The sequence below is a fragment of the Cimex lectularius genome, unplaced genomic scaffold (genome assembly GCF_000648675.2).
Source record: "Cimex lectularius strain Harlan isolate CLEC.00 unplaced genomic scaffold, Clec_2.1 scaffold10, whole genome shotgun sequence".
NCBI classification, from domain to species: domain Eukaryota; kingdom Metazoa; phylum Arthropoda; class Insecta; order Hemiptera; family Cimicidae; genus Cimex; species Cimex lectularius.
Window position 1 is genome coordinate 124,090 of NW_019392665.1, and position 13,750 is coordinate 137,839.

Here is a 13,750-nt window from a genome sequence, read left to right on the forward strand (position 1 = left end):
TCAAGTTGATCAAAAACCCTGTGTTTCACAAGCATACAAAGCACATTGATGTTTGTTACCATTTCATTCGTGAGAAATATAATGATGGATCAGTATTCTTAAAATATGTAAAATCTGAAGAGCAGTTAGCTGACATCTTTACAAAGGTCTTCCCTAAATCAAGATTCGAGAAGCTAAGGGAACAGCTAAACTTAAAAGAATAAATGTGAAAACTGGGTGACTAATTACAAATCCTTATTGATCAATGTTAAATAAATTTTAAATAATAGTAACCAAAACTTATCCTTTGTATTGTTTACCTTTTATATGATCAAAATTTATATTGAAATATATTAAATGTTTAATTAAGCGGGTTGTCATCCATTTGTTTCGTCATCAAAGTGACAACATAATTGGAAGGAGTGTTAAGTAAATTCTGTTGTCACAATATGATGAAAGCGGATTGGCAACACTGCACGCCTTTGTGCATTTTTAAGTTAGTCGTTCTATTGTCTATTGGATGTGTTCCTGATGAGTGTCACCTGTTGTATAACTGTGTCTTTGTAATAAAAAACGTTTAAAACTAAATAAAAATCTTATCATAGTATTATATGGTGGGTAACATGTATTACTAGGTAACATTCATATGAACCTAGGGGCTATTAGGTGTATGACCATCCTTAATCATCTCTATCCATAAATTCCCTAATCCATTGTGTTATCAGATGTGTAACCATCCTTAATCTTATTTATCCATCCATTCTCTAATCCATGTTGACATCAGGTGTGTTACTGTCCTTAACTATATTTATCCATCCATTCGCTAATCCATGGTGATATCAGATGTATAATCATCCTTAACCTTATTTTTCCATCCATTCCCAACTCTTATAGTTACCAGATGTATAATCATACTTAACCTGATTTATCCATCCATTCCCTAATCCATAGTGCTAACAGGTGTGTAACCATCGTTAATCATCTCTATCCCGCCTATCCGTAAGTGTAGAGATGTATGGCTTGAGCCATCTCTCTCCGACCATATCCTTACTTCTATAGTAAATTGTGTGGTAACCATCATAACCATCTCAATTCAACCCTATCTCTAAGTATAGTGATTTCATATGTGTACCATCCTTAACCATCTCTATTCAACTCTACCCCTTCCTATAATTGTACACGGTGTGTTCCTGTCTTTAACCATCTTACGCTAGACCATTAGACCATGTCATCGATGTAGACCGTACTTTACCATCTGTATCTATCTTACCCCCAATATATGGTGTTATCAGTCGACTGTACTTAACAGTCTCTATCTAACTCTATATCTAGTATAATGATATTGGTGTATATCCATCCTCATTCATCTACCCTGGTACCTGTATCCTAAACCATGGTGATATACGGCATATGACCATCTCCATCTATGAGTTATCTGTTGTACGGCCATCCCTGCCCATCCTTAACCATACCCAAACTACCCCCTCCCCAATCCTAGACCCTCGCTATATCCACACACCTTTACCCAAAACATTGTACATTTACCCTTGGTATTTGCAAGCAGCCAACTTCACGGATTTGATCCACTCCCCGTTCGCCTGGAAGTACGGCGTCCTCACTGAGAAAGAGATCGACATTTTCGGATCAGGTGGATTTTTTTTCTTCAAAATATAATACAAACACACAGACAGATTTTTTAATAACGTGTACACATTTTTACCCCCTTTACAAACAAATCCGAGAAAACAAAGACAAATGGTGAGTAGGCAAGAATGAACAATGTATGTATAAGAGAAGCATGTTCTTGTAGGCTGAGACGCACTTTTTTTTTTTTCTTTTTTTTTTAATGAAAAGCAGATCCTTTTCTTTATTTTTCTCCTTGCTGTTTTTCAATGAGCACTTTTATTGCTGTGATCTTTTCTTCTTTTTGTTTTGAAGTGTTTCAACTTTGCCTTTGACCTTTTTTCTGAATACAACTTTTTTTTACAGATGTAGCGCCCACTATGCCACCTTTGCCATACTGCAAATTAGACGAGGCACCATGTAAAAACCGGCAATGCATTAAAAAGAGCCAAATCTGCGATGGTAGACCCAATTGTTTGGACGGTAGCGACGAGTACAGATGTTCACGTAAGGCCGTGCTGTGACTTTCAAAAACTAACTTACTAACCCCAAAACAGGAAAAATGTGGTATTTGACCATATTGACAGGGTGGCTGATTTTTTTTTTTTTTTAATCCTCTGACAGACGGACATGTGTGCCAGCCAAACGAGAGGGAATGCGGCAGCACGTCCCAGTGCATCATGAAGAACTGGTTTTGTGATGGGCAGACGGACTGTCTGGATGGTTCAGATGAAAGGGACTGCAATCTTGGACCAAGCGGGCCTAATGGTAATTAAACAATCTAAGTGATAAACTTATTAAGTCCTAAAAAGCATCAGGTCTGGTGTAAGACAACTATTCTAACTCATTTTGACCTCTCTGGCTCATTTAACTCCTAAATCATTCAGGAAATGAAATAAACAACTCAAAATGATTCTCTTGATCAATAATGATGTCAATAGCAACAAAATTGACTCGCAATATCTGAGAATTCAAGTAACACCGGGTGTTTGTACAGGTTAGGTTTCTTTAAATCCAAATTTGACCTAAAAGAGTTAAAGTTTGTATGTTGGACCGCAACCTAGGATTAACCGGACCTAACCGTACTTACACAATCTAAGTTATCAATTTATTAAGTTTTAAAAAGCATCAGGTCTAGAGTTATGACAACCTGACCATCCTAACGAAACTTCAAATTTCTTGGCTCTATTTGAACTTTACACCTTAACAGGTTATGATGATTTTCTTTGAGGTTGGTTTTTGGTCAATTTTTTAATATTTTGTCAATGATATATGATCATCTGTGCTGATATAGGATGTGATTTAAAAGGAAACAAGTTTTTTTCTTTATGAACCTTCTTATTCTGGCTTTTTGAGGTTAGGTTGATGACATTTTTTTTTCAAGGGGTTTTTAATTTCAGGTACGTGCTACTCGACTGAGTTCACATGTCCGAACGGTTTGTGCATACCGTCCGCATTCAGATGCGATCAGAGACCTGACTGCAAAGATGGCAGCGATGAGTATGGATGCTGTAAGTATGGTGGAGTTTTATCCATATTTGGTTGGTTTAAAGGCTTATTTTGTCCTCAGACCTGTCTACTTTTGTCGATCCGAAGTTGCCCGGTTCCGTGTCTGTTCCCGAGGGGGATACCCTAGTGCTCCATTGCACTGCGACAGGTGTACCAACACCATACATATCTTGGCGTTTTAACTGGAACGCCGTACCTTCCAAATGCCGGGAGACATCCGTCGATGGTCACGGAACTCTGACCTGCCCGGACATGAGGGTAATGACATTTGGAGGAAAGCTTGGGTGGTTTTTTTTAAGTTTTCTTTTATAACCTACAGGAAGAAGATCAAGGGTCATATTCATGCGAAGCACTTCAGAAGCTATTCGTCTTGTACCCGATAGACGCAAGGGTTGTTGTAGTACCAAGGAAGAAATTCACATGTCAAAGAGGCACATTCAACGACTTAGCTACAAGGCAGGAAGAATGTATTAGCTGTTTCTGCTTTGGCCAGGCGACCGAATGCACCAGTGCCAACCTCTATGTGTCCCACCTCACCTCGCCCAGGTTCTACAATAGAGTTGTACCCGTGAAGAAGGTCGGCGAGGCATACGAGATCAACTTGCTCGAAGGGTCTTCCGTGCAGCAGTACATCAAGCCATACTTCGAAGGTCTGTTCATCTCGGCGCCGGACAGTGGCCGTGACAGTGAGGGCGTGTACCAGTACTTCGCACTTCCGGATTCACACCATTCCAACCAGCTCAACTCGTACGGTGGATACATCAAGTACCGGTTGACCACGTCACACAACTCGAATTGGAAGCCTCTCCTCGACATACCCGATGTCATCATACAAGTAAGTCAAATTACTATAACGTTAACCACGCTTAACCTACACTTTTTCTAGGGAAATGGAAAACTGCTCCTGTCTCTGTCGTTTTTGACCTCTGCTTCAAACCAGATTGAACAGGATGTGTCAGTGAGGATATTTGAGAATGAGTGGAACGTCGTCGAAGCAAATGGTTATCCTAAAAGGGCAAGCCGGGCAGATATAATGATGGTATTGGAAAACGTGGAAAACGTTCTTATCAGGCTACAGTACTTCGAAGGCCCTGATATAACAACATCACTGACCAACGTCCACATGGACTCGGCCGGAAACCGAAACAACGGACTCGGAAAAGCTGCATTCGTCGAGAAGTGCAGCTGCCCACATGGCTACCAGGGCCAGTCTTGTGAGGTAAACCCAAAACCCAACCAACCTAAATCGAACATTCAACCACTTTTTTTTCTCTTCAGAAATGCTCTGCAGGCTTTAGAAGAGTACTGGGCAACTATCTCGGAATATGCACGACCCAGTCTTGCCCACCAGGGACATACGGCGCGCCAGATCGTCACATACCATGCCAGCCTTGTCCTTGCCCTCTGACCCACAGTTCAAACCAGTAAGGGTTTTCAAAATAAAATTTTAAAAAAAGCACATAAATAAATTATCGATTGTCCAAGGTTTGGAGCAACATGCAGGCTTGACTCAGATGACAAGGTGACCTGCGACTGCCTAGAAGGTTATGTCGGCAGGAGGTGCGAACGCTGCGATTACGGCTACACTGGAAATCCACTCGTGTCTGGAAGCTACTGCCGAAAAGGTGAGAAAGCCATCTCTCACTTCCTAAACTTTACCATCTCCATCTGTACTTAATCATACACAAACTGTCATGATATCAGGAGACTAACCATCCCCAAAATCCACATCTCAAGTTTACGAGATGTCTTACATACAACCAACCCTAACCAACACCTACACTTAACCATCTCCATCCATCATTAACTATCTCAAATGATCCATGACAATACAAAAAACCTCACAATATCCGTCTTGACCTACCAACCTTAACCATCTCTATCCATCTTACTCAAGCCCTGATGATATCACATCTGTAACCCTCACTCTCCATCTTTACACTGAACCACAGTAATATCCGGCATATAAACATCTCTGTCCAACCTTATTCCTAATTATAGAGATATCAGCTGTAGGATCATCCTAAACCATCTCTACCTACCCCCAACCCTAACCATAGTGATATATGGTATGCAACCATCTATATCCACCACAAACCTAATGGTGATAACATCAGGTATATGACTATCATTTACCTCCACACCTCATCCAAGTTCCCCAAAAGTAATATCCAAAACTCATGATATCACACCCATCCTTAGCCATCTCATACCAGTACTATCGTGCCAACTGATGACCCCCTCTGCCAACTCACAACCACCTCTCAGCAACCTTAACCATGGCCAAACTATCTCATTATATGGCGTTATCGTGTCTGTTGTTTTCAGAAGATCAATGTGACCCGGCTGGTTCGCTCAGCACCACCCCCGACCCGTACTCAGGCAAATGCCACTGCAAGGTTAGTACCTAAATCGTAGCAAACCTACAAACCGTACTTCAACAAAGTCCCTAAATTTTGTTTTAAACTAAAAACTAACGAATCATGTTGTTCATGCTTTCTTTCATTTATGGTAAGCATAAAATAAAAAGAGTTTAGAAGAAAGTGTAGCTTTTTTAGGAAGTGGATGTGTTTAATATCGTGTTTTTTTAAGGATTTTGTTACTGGTTCTCGCTGTGACCAATGCCAGGCGAACTCATTCCATCTTTCACCTTCAAACCCGACCGGATGCACGATGTGCTTCTGCATGGGCATCAGTAAAGAATGCCATGCATCAAACCTTTACAAGGATGAGGTAATATTGGATTTAGGTACCTGTCAAACATGGTTCATTGTTTGTCTTTTCTCAGATCTACTTCAACTTCATGGGAAGCGATTACGGATTCAAGCTCGCCTCTGTTGATAACCCGACAGAGATGGTTGACCCGACATTGGAACACGGACAGCTCGTCTTCGACCGTTTCAACCAAGAAGTACGCTCAAGGTTACAACTTAAAACAGTTTCATTTGTAACCTAAAACACGTTTTTTTCATAGATTTACTACTGGGTCCTTCCATCTATATTCCTGAACAACAAAGTGACCTCATACAATGGCAAGCTGTCATACAAGATCAGCTACACGCCCATTCCAGGAGGTCAGAGCTCGAAGAACAACGCTGCTGACGTCTTACTAAACAGCGTAAGTTTACATTAAACATTAAAAAATAAAATAAAAACGTATAACCACCTCCATTCAACAGGCAAACAAGATCAAGCTGTACCACTATTCACCTCAACGATTCAACCACAGCACAGAAGTGACGGTCACCATACCGCTAGAGGAGAGTGCCTGGCAGAGGGATGACGGTGGCGAGGTGAACAGGGAGACTTTCCTCATGGCCTTGTCAGACATACAGTCAATTTACATTAAGGCGACCTATACAACACATACTTTGAGAGCTGCGTAAGTTTTTACCAACGTACTTATCTCTAAAACTATCTCTATCCCAAAATTATCATGATATGTGGTGTGTAACAACCTCTCAAAATATCTCTATCCAAAATTATCATGATATCTGGAATGTTACGAATTAAACCAACCATAACCCTGACCATCAATGTAGCAGGAGTTTAGCCATATCTGACCAAACCATCGTGATATCTGGCGTGGTAGTATCTCTGACAAAACCATTTCCATCCAAAACAATTGTGGAATCTGGCACATCTCTAACCAAACCAAACATAATCCAGAACATTTTGGTATCTGTGGTGGAGCCATGTCTAACCAAACCAACCTTTTCCCAGATTATCATGCTAACTGGCATGTAACCATCTCTAACCAAACAATTTTCATCTAAAACAATTGTGGTTTCAGTCATGTCACCTACTCTGACAAAACCATCTTCAACTATCTTTATTGTAATATAAACTATCATGGTAGCTGGTGTGACCATTTCTAACCACCCTAATCTAAAATTATCATGGTATCCGGTGAGTGGGCAGCTCCAACTTAGTTTGTCTGTGACCATCCCTAACCAATTCATCCTTATCCCGACCATTGTGGTATCTGGCTTGGAACCATTTCCAACCAGACATCGTTGTATCAGGAGTTTAACCATCTACAACTAAATCATTTTCGTCCAAATCATGTTATCTGGTGTGTTGCCATCTTGACCAGCCTTAATCTATCCTAACCTCCACACAAATTTATGGGTCCATCAGGTCGTTAAATCATGAATTGTATGTTTTGATTTCAGTCTGTTGTCCATATCGATGAGCACAGCGACAAGCAGGAACACAGGACGGGAGACAGTCCAGGGAGTCGAACAGTGCGTCTGTCCCGAAGGTTACGTTGGCACATCCTGTGAGGACTGCGCACCCGGGTTCACCAGATCGGAGGAAGGCGTCTATCTCGGCGTTTGCGAACTGTGCAAGTGCAATGGCTACTCTGACGACTGCAACCCCGAAACAGGGGAATGTCTGGTATGTTGATTATACATTTAGAAGGATGAACGAGTTGGACTGTTTTTTGTTTTTTTAATGTTTACAGGGCTGTAGAGACAACAGAGATGGCCCAAGGTGCGAAAACTGCGCCAGGGGATACAGGATGGAACAAGGCAGGTGCGTCAGGGATTACCCGGATGTTTGCAGCTGCGACCCGAGAGGAAGTGTACTGTCCGACTGCGTCGACGGTCGCTGCATGTGCAAAACGAATGTAGTCGGAAGTCAGTGCAATGAATGCAAGAACGGAACGTATGGACTCTCAGAGCATAACGAATATGGTTGCCTGGAGTGCTACTGCTTTGGGCAGACCTCAGACTGCAGAAGCTCCGGCTACAGTTACTTGCCAATTCCTATAACGATATTGAGCGCTGATCACGGCTTTACACTCACCGACGGGTAAGTACCTCACCCCTATATGTTACAAAACTTAACCACCCCTACCCACACTTAACTAACCAACCCAACCCAACCTTAACCACCTCATCTCGCTCTTAATAATATGAAGCCTCTTCTACCCACCCTTAACTGTTTCAATCCACTCCAACACAACCTTAACCACATCGAACCATCTCACTTCACTCTGAACCACATGAAATCTCCCCAACCCAATCTTAACTATATCAAACCTAGACCACAGTTTGACACCCACCATCGGGTCATTACAGACGCGGTGGCAGGAGTGGTGAGGAACTAGTACACAATTTTCACAAGAGTGAGGTCGGATTCAAAGTCTCAGACCCGCATGATAAAAGATACTGGTCTCTTCCTTCAGATGTCACAGGCGATCAGGTATTTCATATACATTTCCTAATGTGAATGCTCGTCTGATAATCTATCTGTATCAGGTACTGTCGTACGGAGGGGAGTTGACCTTCACCCTGAGCTTCACGGACAGAACAAGCTACGAGTCAGTTCATCATGGTGACAGGGCTGTCATGCTTACAGGAAACGGAGTCACAGTATTCAAAAACCTTGACTTGGAGCTGTACCCGGATGAAAGGAAGTCAGTTTCAGTCAAGCTGGTCGAACGGGACTTTATGATGCTCAACCCACGCTCCGGAGTCAAGCCGGTCTCCAAGCACCAAATGCTCCAGATACTCTCCAGTGTGGAGGCCATCCTCGTCCAAGCGGTTGTCGGCCCAACCACGGAATACTCTTACATAAGTGACGTCACTTTGGAAAGGGCAGAAAGATCCGGCGGACGACCTGCCTTGGAGGTTGAAGTCTGCAGATGCCCTCCTGGCCACGAAGGCACATCATGCCAGGTTGAAACTTGGAAACGTTTTCTTTCAAAACGTTTCTTGCTTTAACTTTTTTTATATTTTTTTCCCCCTTAGAAATGCATCGATGGTTATTACAAGGATAACTACCATAGATGTCAACCCTGCCTGTGCCAGAACGGAGGACAATGTCAGATCCGCTCCAACTATCAGTTTGTATGCAATTGCCCTGATGAATGGACCGGTCCAACTTGCGAGACAAGAGGTACATTCTTTATCTTCCTATCATTATAATTATTATTTTGGGAGGGTCTATTTTTTCTGTTTTTTTTTTTTTTTTGTTTTTTTTTGAGTAAGACAATATTTCAGTATCGAGCACAGTAAGCCTTTCATTGTCGCCGGCCGGTTTCATTGTTGAGCCGATCGGCACCCGTGTTACGTTCCATTGCGAGTTCACCGGCACGCTCAGTGTCTACCCTGTGTTAAACGAGGTGTACGTCAACGGCACGTATGACGGATATTCGAGGTCAGGGCCGCACCAGCTCAGGGAATTGACAACCGAAGGGCGCAAGTCGTTGACCGTCACGGTCACAAGGAGGCTGAGCGAGATCGCCTGCACTCTATTCAACAAAAATCACAAAGCTATCGCAAACGCCAGATCTTACGTCACCGCAGGTTTGCCGGTTTTCATTCCGACCGAAGTCCCCTGTTTTTGTTCTTGTTCTCGCTTTTTCTCCAAGTCAGTGTTGTAAATAAAATCACCCCAGCATCAAAACTGAAAACCAGCCCATTTTAAATTGGTGTTGTAAATAATTCACGAATGGACATGACGTGTGTAAAAATGGTTGAAAGAGCCTGTCAGTCCATGACCAATTGTACAAAAATGCCTATAAAGTCAATATTTGATGAGTTATGCAGCCATAATCACCATTCACTAACCATTGCACCCCAACCTTAACATTCGCAAGCCTAAAATAACCACCTTTACTTATCTCGAACCACACCAACCTAGCCTTTATCCAAACCACTTCTACCTAATCTCTTTCCCATCCTTGACAATCTGAAACTACCCAACCCAACACTATCTCCAACAACCCTTAACTAATCATCACAACCTAACCTGAACTATCTCAAACCAACTCCAGCCAACCTTAACCATCTCTAATCACCCCTACCCACCCTTAACTAACCACTCTTTACTAACTCTTCCTCACCTTAAACTTCTCTAACCACCCCTACCTGTCTTTAACTAGCCATTGCAATCAAACCTTAACCACCTCTACCCACCCTTGACTATCCTTAACTACCTCTACCCTAATTTAACTTACCTTGAACACCCCAACCCAACTTTAACGTTAATTACCTCTACTCTGCCTTAACCATTGCTAACCATCCTTGCCTCCTTTCCATACTATATCCACACATTCATCGATATCTGGTATGCAACTGTTTGTATTTCTCATCTATATTCACAGAGGAACAACCTTTCATCATAAATATAAGAAGAAACAGATGAGAGCTGTACATATTTATGTTGTGCTTGTGTGTGTCACTTGGCAGAGAATGTCGCTTTGTTCAAAGTACATGGCTGTCGTTATACTTTTTTGATTGCCCTCTCGACTCATTTTTGTACCTCTCGAACATTTTTCATCGTCACTACTCATCTGGGAGGGAAGGAAAAAATATCGTCCCACTTGTACAGAATTTCTCTATGGCTAATCACAGTGACGTGGACACATCTCACGACGTCCCCTTTTTCTCACCCTTTTTAATTGTAAGTTTGAAATAACAAAATCGATTGCACGCCAAAATAAAAATCATCAAACTAACAAAAATGATCTACCAACTTTTTAATAAAAGACGTAGATATTTACAATTTGTTTTTACCATCTCAATGAAATCATAACTCAAATTACGGCGTTATCATGTGTGATATCACCCTTAATTATAATTCCTCATTCACCTCATGCATCTATAATCACCCCAACCCACTAATAACCATCTTGAATCAGTCCAACTCATCTTAACCTTCACAAACCACCCATACCTAACCTTAAACAAACTTTAACCGCACCAACCCTTAATCTATCTCAAACCACTCCAACCCTATCTAAACCTTCTAATCTACCCAAAACGAACCTTAGCCTATCTCAAACTGACCTAACCCAGGTGAAATTTTCTGAAACCACCTCTACCCAATCTTAAATTACCTCGAACCACCCCAACCCACCCATGACAATCTTAAACCATCCAATCCTACCTTAACTAATCTCAAGCTATCCAACACAACCAAAACTTTCTTGAACCATACCAAACCTAAACCTTCTCAAACCATCCAAACCCAACCTTAAATACCTAAAACTGCCCCAACCCACCCTTGACAATCTTACCTCACTACAAACCAACCTTAACCATTCTCAAACCACCTCTACCCGACCTTAACATACTTGGAACTATCCCAACCCAACACTAACTCATATCACTTTTACCCACCCTTAACGGTTTCAAACCATTCCTACCCAATCTCAACTAACACCTGCGAACCAACCTTAACTATCTCAAACCACCCCGATCATCTTCTCACACCAACCCATCCTTAATCATGTAATACCACGTCTGCCCACCCTTAGCGATCCTGAAATACTCCAAACTGTCATTAACCAATCTCATACTACTCTAAATGAGCCTAAACCTTCTCATACTACCTCGATCAAATGTCAATCATATGTGACCACCTTGACCCATACCTAACCAGCCCAACGAGTGACACCTGATATGCAACCATCCATATTATTGAATGCCAAAAGGGTCTGGGAGGTCCATGACTAGAGCTGATTTAACTCCTGGTCAACAAGATCACACAAAGAAACCGGTTTAAAAATCTCAGTTCGCTTTAATCGTTGTACAAACTGGATTGTGATTTTGTGGTGTCAACTAACAAAACAGTGAATTTTTTAATGTTGATGTTTTTGTAAAAATATTCTGTGTGTATTGCAGTCGATGACCGACGTCCACCAGTGCCACCTCCAGAACCGCAGATCACGCTGAACATCGTTGAATACCCTCCAAACAAGACGGTCGAGGTCGGTGATCAGATCACGCTTGTCTGTACCGGCTCATCCAGAGAGGTGGGTGAAAGAAAATTCATTCCTATGCTTGCAGTTTACCATCTTCTATTGTTGTAGAGTAACGTAAGGATCAAATGGAGCAAGGACGGTGGATCTCTTCCGCACGGTCGTCACAGACAAGCAGATGACGGCAGCTTACAAATCTGGGATGTGAACGAATCCGATTCTGGGATCTATGTCTGTACAGGTCACGACAACATGTCATCGCACACCATTACCATAACCATCACAGTAGGTCAGTAACCTTAAAAAAAAAAAAAAAGACTAAGAAAGAACGTAAGTACAGATGTGTAAAGAAAACGTTATTGTTACAAGCAGGACTGGATCCTAGATTGTTTGAGTCAGGTATCGTGGAAGGTGGAAATTGTTTGTGTTTTTGTTAATTTTTTGGTTTTTTCAGTGCCGAGGCCTGGAGGTGAACTGCCACCGCTGATCAGCATCGAGCCAGATTACATCGAAGTAATGGAGAATGAGCTTATAGAGCTGCAGTGCACTGCCAGAAGGGGTTCGAAGGCAAGCATCGACTGGAGGCGTTACGACGCATCAGACAGACAAGTCGCCATGAACCCAGAGGTAAGTCTTTCAAATCGTAATCCAAGATGGGCCTAAAATGGACAATTTTTCAGGTTGAGATCACAGACGGATTGCTCAGGATTCCCAATACTCGTAAAGAGGACGAAGGTAAATACGAGTGCGTAGCTAGAAACTATGGTGGAGTCAGCAGTGAGCATATATTCGTCCGTGTCAGAGGTAATTATTGGTCATCTTTGATTTATAGATTTGAGCTAAGGAGAATTGTTTTAGGTCTTGCGGTCAATGATACAAATTCAATCAATATAGTACCAGAGGAGGTTACTGCGGGTTCGGGCAGCACGATCATCATACAGTGTAGGGTTAGCAACAATGATGACGGTTCTATCGAGCTAGTTTGGAAGAGGGACAGAGTTCCTTTGGCACCGAATCAGGTGACCAGTTCTAACTACTCAAGCACCCAGTTGACCCTGTATGACGTGACGCCAGCTGATTCGGGCATATACTTCTGTACTGGATTCAGGCGTTCGACCGGCAACAAGATCGGTCAGGGCAGAGCGTTCATAACAATCACTGACGCCCCGGTGCCAAGGGTGGCCATCAGGCCAGAAACCCTAACTGTCAACGTCGGCGAGGACATCAGGCTCGAGTGCACCGGTGATGGATCAGCATACCTCAGCTGGAGGAAATCAGGCGGCTCGCTGCCCGAACACAGGGTCAAGTTCTTGAACAGAAACCGTACCCTTTACGTCCCGAATGCAGAAAGGTCAGACACAGGAATATATGTGTGCAATGCGAATCTTTATGGATCAGAGAGCTCCGGTACCGCCGTAGTGCAGGTACAGCACACAATACCGCCTGAGGTTTCCCTCATGCCGAGCGGTCTTGTTGAGCTGAACCCTCAGTCGTACCATCAAGTCGACTGCAGAGCTACAGGCTTCCCAACACCTTCAGTCTACTGGGTCAGGGAGAACAATGAACAGCTACCATCCAACTTTCACGATAACAACGGACGGCTTAGGTAACAACTAAACCTCAACAAAAAAAATCTTAAAAAACTAAAACTGCTTTTGTACAGAATTGAAGGCATGACGTCTCACAATGTTGGAAGGTACGTCTGCATCGCGGAAAACGAAGCTGGCAGGGCAACAGGTACAGTTGTACTGTCTCTAAGGGGGAAACCAGTCGTCACGATGAACCATGACGGCTTTGTCAGGCTGTCCGTCGGTGAAAGGTTTGAGCTCATCTGTACTGCTGAAGGATACCCGGAGCCTTCCGTCTTCCTCACCAAAGGATCAGAGTAAGCCCAAAGCCCTTATAAACCCTAAACAGAATTTA

At 42.6% G+C, this 13,750-nt stretch overlaps 1 protein-coding gene across 8 annotated transcripts in view; it reads left to right on the top strand.

The window, feature by feature from the left end:
- LOC106667332 (basement membrane-specific heparan sulfate proteoglycan core protein) overlaps nt 1-13,750 on the top strand; it is a 130,115-nt gene that overhangs the window by 103,794 nt on the left and 12,571 nt on the right. For 7 of the 8 annotated variants that reach the window (XM_024225098.1, XM_024225100.1, XM_024225102.1 and 4 more), the window contains 25 exons: nt 1,969-2,109; nt 2,227-2,370; nt 3,003-3,113; nt 3,173-3,369; nt 3,431-3,946; nt 3,998-4,330; nt 4,390-4,535; nt 4,597-4,736; nt 5,440-5,510; nt 5,704-5,844; nt 5,900-6,022; nt 6,086-6,229; nt 6,291-6,493; nt 7,287-7,512; nt 7,580-7,929; nt 8,199-8,322; nt 8,379-8,798; nt 8,871-9,018; nt 9,123-9,428; nt 11,751-11,881; nt 11,939-12,116; nt 12,282-12,454; nt 12,508-12,631; nt 12,686-13,433; nt 13,491-13,712. In XM_024225098.1, the coding sequence (XP_024080866.1) occupies nt 1,969-2,109; nt 2,227-2,370; nt 3,003-3,113; nt 3,173-3,369; nt 3,431-3,946; nt 3,998-4,330; nt 4,390-4,535; nt 4,597-4,736; nt 5,440-5,510; nt 5,704-5,844; nt 5,900-6,022; nt 6,086-6,229; nt 6,291-6,493; nt 7,287-7,512; nt 7,580-7,929; nt 8,199-8,322; nt 8,379-8,798; nt 8,871-9,018; nt 9,123-9,428; nt 11,751-11,881; nt 11,939-12,116; nt 12,282-12,454; nt 12,508-12,631; nt 12,686-13,433; nt 13,491-13,712 (5,560 nt within the window). The remainder of the gene's footprint in view (nt 1-1,968; nt 2,110-2,226; nt 2,371-3,002; nt 3,114-3,172; nt 3,370-3,430; nt 3,947-3,997; nt 4,331-4,389; nt 4,536-4,596; nt 4,737-5,439; nt 5,511-5,703; nt 5,845-5,899; nt 6,023-6,085; nt 6,230-6,290; nt 6,494-7,286; nt 7,513-7,579; nt 7,930-8,198; nt 8,323-8,378; nt 8,799-8,870; nt 9,019-9,122; nt 9,429-11,750; nt 11,882-11,938; nt 12,117-12,281; nt 12,455-12,507; nt 12,632-12,685; nt 13,434-13,490; nt 13,713-13,750) is intronic. The other variant, XM_024225103.1, reaches the window with a different exon arrangement.